Source organism: Ictidomys tridecemlineatus, chromosome 15 (assembly GCF_052094955.1).
Source record: "Ictidomys tridecemlineatus isolate mIctTri1 chromosome 15, mIctTri1.hap1, whole genome shotgun sequence".
Taxonomy (NCBI): domain Eukaryota; kingdom Metazoa; phylum Chordata; class Mammalia; order Rodentia; family Sciuridae; genus Ictidomys; species Ictidomys tridecemlineatus.
Genome location: NC_135491.1, coordinates 17,556,644 through 17,560,919, shown reverse-complemented (window position 1 = coordinate 17,560,919; position 4,276 = coordinate 17,556,644). Strand labels below are relative to the sequence as shown.

The following is a 4,276-nucleotide window of genomic DNA, read 5'->3' as shown; positions in this document are numbered from 1 at the left end:
GTTCTATTTAATAGTCAAAACACCAGGCTCAGGAACCTGGGGGCTTTTCTGAATATGTCTCTAAGGTCTTTTGGGGGACAAGCCACAATGCAGAGTGCTGGCTCATCCTTCCTCCCACGTTGCCCCGTGTGTACGTGGCCTTAGCTTCCCCTTTTCAACCGAGTTCCAGAGTGACTTGCAGGGGTGGACAGGTGGAGGAAAATCCGTGTTCTGCAAAAGGAGGGGACAAGGAGGTCGGGGACTGGGCTGTGGGGCTGGGCACCTGGGGCTTGGGAGACCCAGCCTGGGGATCACAGTGCCGGGCTTCTTGAAGCTTCCTTCTGAGACACACCTTACAGCTCTCTGCTGGCTCCCACGTCCCTCTCCCACGGGTGTACGAGAAGGAAAAGCCTTCAGTCAGGTTGGATATTGATGACAGTGACTTCCTGTATCTGTGGGGCTGGGAGGGAAAGCAGAGGGGGAATTCCCTTGGGAAACCAAGGGTTGGTCTCCCCCAGAGACACAGGATGGCAAACGTAATAACTGCTGCTTAATATCCCGCCCAAGGTAAAGTCAATAATTGCTCTGGGCAGTTCTGGCAGGTGGTGTGAGCAAGCAGGGGTGGCAGCAGAAAGCTTGGGCCGGAGAAGGGAGAGTGCCAGGGACCATGTCCACATCGTGAACCAGGACAGAGAAGGGGCTGCAGGCCTCCAGCCTCCTGACCCTGCCCTTTTCCATCCTTCTCCAGAATGTCGCTCAGCTGGCACAGCTCCTTGATCCTCGTGGCCTACATTGTCATCTTTCTCACGGGTCTCCCCGCCAACCTCCTGGCCCTGCGCGCCTTCGTGGGGCGGGTCCGCCAGCCGCATCCCGCGCCCGTGCACATCCTGCTGCTCAGCCTGACGATGGCCGACCTCCTGCTCCTGCTGCTGCTGCCCTTCAAGATCATTGAGGCTGCGTCCGATTTCCACTGGTACCTGCCTCAGATCGTCTGTGCCCTCACGGGCTTCGGCTTCTACAGCAGCATCTACTGCAGCACGTGGCTCCTGGCGGGCATCAGCATCGAGCGCTACCTGGGAGTGGCCTTCCCGGTGCAGTACAAGCTCTCCCGCCGGCCCCTGTACGGCGTGATCGCGGCTCTGATCGCCTGGTTCATGTCCTTTGGTCACTGCACCATCGTCATCGTGGTTCAGTACTTGAACTCCACGGGGGAGGCGGGAAATAGAAACGGAATGACGTGCTACGAGAACTTCACCAAAGAGCAGCTGGACGTGGTGCTGCCCGTGCGCCTGGAGCTGTGCCTGGTCCTCTTCTTCATCCCCATGGCCGTCACCATCTTCTGCTACTGGCGCTTTGTGTGGATCATGCTCACCCAGCCCCACGTGGGCGCCCAGAGGCGGCGGCGAGCCGTGGGGCTGGCCGTCATCACGCTCCTCAATTTCCTGCTGTGCTTCGGCCCTTACAACGTGTCTCACCTGGTGGGGTTTTACTCCAAGAAAAGCCCCCCGTGGCGGGTGGAGGCCGTGGTGTTCAGCTCGCTCAATGCCAGTCTGGACCCTCTGCTTTTCTACTTCTCCTCTTCGGTGGTGCGCAGGGCCTTTGGAGACGGACTGCGGCTGCTCCGAAATCAGGGCTCCTCCCTGTTGGGTCGCAGAGCCAAAGAGAGGACAGAGGTGACGAATGGGGACAGGGGTGTGAGCCAAACAGAGGGAGTGCCAAGTTCGGACTTCACCACGGACTAGTGATTTCCCTTCTGGAGGCAATCTGGGCTAACACAGGAGTTGGGCAGCCTGGGAGAAAGGGGACTCCCAGAGACAGGAGTCCCCAGAGACAGGAGTCCCCAGACCCAATCCACAACTGACACTTGGTCAGAACCTCTCTTACCGGCTGGGTAACCCTGCCTGGCTAAATCTTCCCTCCCCAGGGAGCATAGCTCAGTGGCACAAGAAGAAACAGACCTAGAAGCACTGGGGTCTGGAAGCAAGGTAGTAGCTATGAAGTTTGTCCTTGTGAGGTGGTTGGTGTTTGGAGGTGATGTGTTTGAAGGCTGAATCCTAAAGAATTCTTGCTACAACTTAGAAACCACATTTAGATACTGGGCTAGTTGTTGGTGCTAGAAAAAAAGCCAATAGGAAAGAGATGGGAGAGAAATACTAATTGAGAGCAAAAAAAGTCCCAAAAAGGTTCGAAGCAAGGGGACTCCAAGGGAGGAGCAGGGGCTTAGATCTCTAATGATCTGAGTTTCACTGTGTCAGTTTGACCTGTTGCTTTGTAAATGTGCTCCATTCATTTGACATGTTATCTTGTCCCCTCCCCCTTTAAACTGGGGGCTGTGTGAGGCCTGGTTCTCATCTCCCTTCTCCATGGTACCCCACACAGGCCAGGATGTGGCTTGGTGCCCATCCACCTGAGATTGACACTGATTAGCACAGGAAAAAGCAATCTGGTCTGGCAGATTGAAAATAAAGGCCGTAAAACCCTGAAGTGAGTGTTCACAAGTTTTTGTAGCACATTGGCAAGCCCCGGGGAGTAAATGCAGGGTAAAGAACCAGAGGCCTTAGAGGGAGGTGATGCTGTAGAAACCACAGAAAACTTTTAAGATGAACATGTCAAGAGGGTGATGCAAGTAAGGACACTGATGGAATTCTGTTTAGATGGATAGATTAGAGGATGCAGCTGAGTCTTGATTCAAAGATATCTGTTTATCACAGGGGCTCCAAACCGGGTGCCTCCTTCTCTGAAATCTGCTGTTCCTTATCATCAAAATTTGTCCTCCAAGGAACTCATTTTCCATCCATCCCTTTGCCTGCCTTGTGCCTTCTCTCCCTTCCCAAACCTACCAGCATAACTCATTTCTCTGCAATAAGGACCCTTTGGTCTGGCACTGTGGCACACACCTGTAATTCCAGCTGCTTGGGAGGCTCAGGCAGGAGGGTTGCAAGTTCAAAGTCAGCCTCAACAATTTAGCGAGGCCCTAAGCAACTTATTGAGACCCTATCTTTAAATAAAAAGGGCTGGAGATGTGGCTCAGGGGTTAAGCACCCCTTGGTTTAATCCACAGTACTAAAAAATTAATCAATTAATTAAAAACCCTAACTGTTCTCTCTAATTGAATGAATTAATCTTCAGCCCCCAGCCTCATTTTTTTTTTTTGACTCAGGCCATACATTAGAATTACAGGTGGAGATCTGAAAATAATAGAGAGAGCCAGTCACCCCTACTGAGAGAAGCTCTGGGGGTGGGCCGCAGCAGGTGAGCTTCAGAGCGTGACTAAGTCGGGAACGGCTGTCATGGCTCAGGAGCCAACTCATCCAAGAAATTATTCTTCAGGAAGACCTTCCCTGCATATATGTCCCCCCTCACCTCCACCCACCTTCTCCCATTTTCTGATCCCTCACTTGTCTCCTCTTAATGAGACCCCAGACAACATTCACTTTCTCCAGAAAGCTTTTCCTGATTGTCCCCCACCCAACTGTAAGATCATTTTCTGGTTTCTTTTCTCAAAAGAAGGCTGGACTGTTGTAAGAGTCCAGATTCCAGTGATGGTGCATCTTACTAGCTGGGGGACAGGGAGTGAGTCACAGCCTCCAACCGCCTTTGCCCTGTCGTAATAAGAAGGATAATGCATACTTTCTGGGCTTATTCTGAGGCCTCAAATGTGATTGCAGCTGGAGACGTAGCTCTGCAGGAGAATGCATCCTCAGCATTCAAGAGGCCCTGGTTTAATCTTAAGCACCAAACAACTTTATAGATACATTGTATATGTGTATATTATTTATGTGTTTAATATAAATTTACATACATATATGGTTGCAGATTTTTAAAAATGTGATTGTGGAGGTGAAATTGTTGAGAAATTGTGGAGTATTATTTAAATCTAAGACAGCCATCCATGTGAAGCTCAGATGTACTCTTACTTAAAAGAAATACAAGTTAAAAATTTAAAAATACTGAAAATAATATGTTATGTAGCCAACTCTAGGATAGTTTGGCAAGGATATGTGAAAAAAATATATGGAATTTTCCAGCTGTTGTGAGTCTATGATGTATGACAACTTCCAAAAAAGCTAATTTGATTTAGGTAGCATTAAAAGAAATAAAGATTGAATAAGTTGATAACAACATCTCTCCTCTTAGGTGTAATCAGTCGTGTGCTCAGCAACAAATGACACATTTGCAAGAAGGACACTAACTCAGAGAATTGAGCCCTCAAAAATTAGCCAAAATGCTTTGGAGACTTAAAACTCTATAGTAGTGGTAGTGGTAGTTGTTGTTATTGTTGTCGTCATCATTAGAG

General features: G+C 49.8%; 1 protein-coding gene across 1 annotated transcript; it reads left to right on the top strand.

The window, feature by feature from the left end:
* Positions 1–417: 417 nt before the first annotated feature.
* Positions 418–4,055, top strand: Ffar2 (free fatty acid receptor 2). The gene has a single exon (XM_005330602.4). The coding sequence runs from the start codon at positions 729–731 to the stop codon at positions 1,719–1,721; it is 993 nt and encodes a 330-aa protein (XP_005330659.1). The 5' UTR covers positions 418–728; the 3' UTR covers positions 1,722–4,055.
* Positions 4,056–4,276: the final 221 nt, after the last annotated feature.

Coding starts and splice junctions, on each gene's coding strand:
- Ffar2 (XM_005330602.4), top strand. CDS start 729: ATGTCGCTCAGCTGGCACAGCTCCTTGATCCTCGTGGCCTACATTGTC.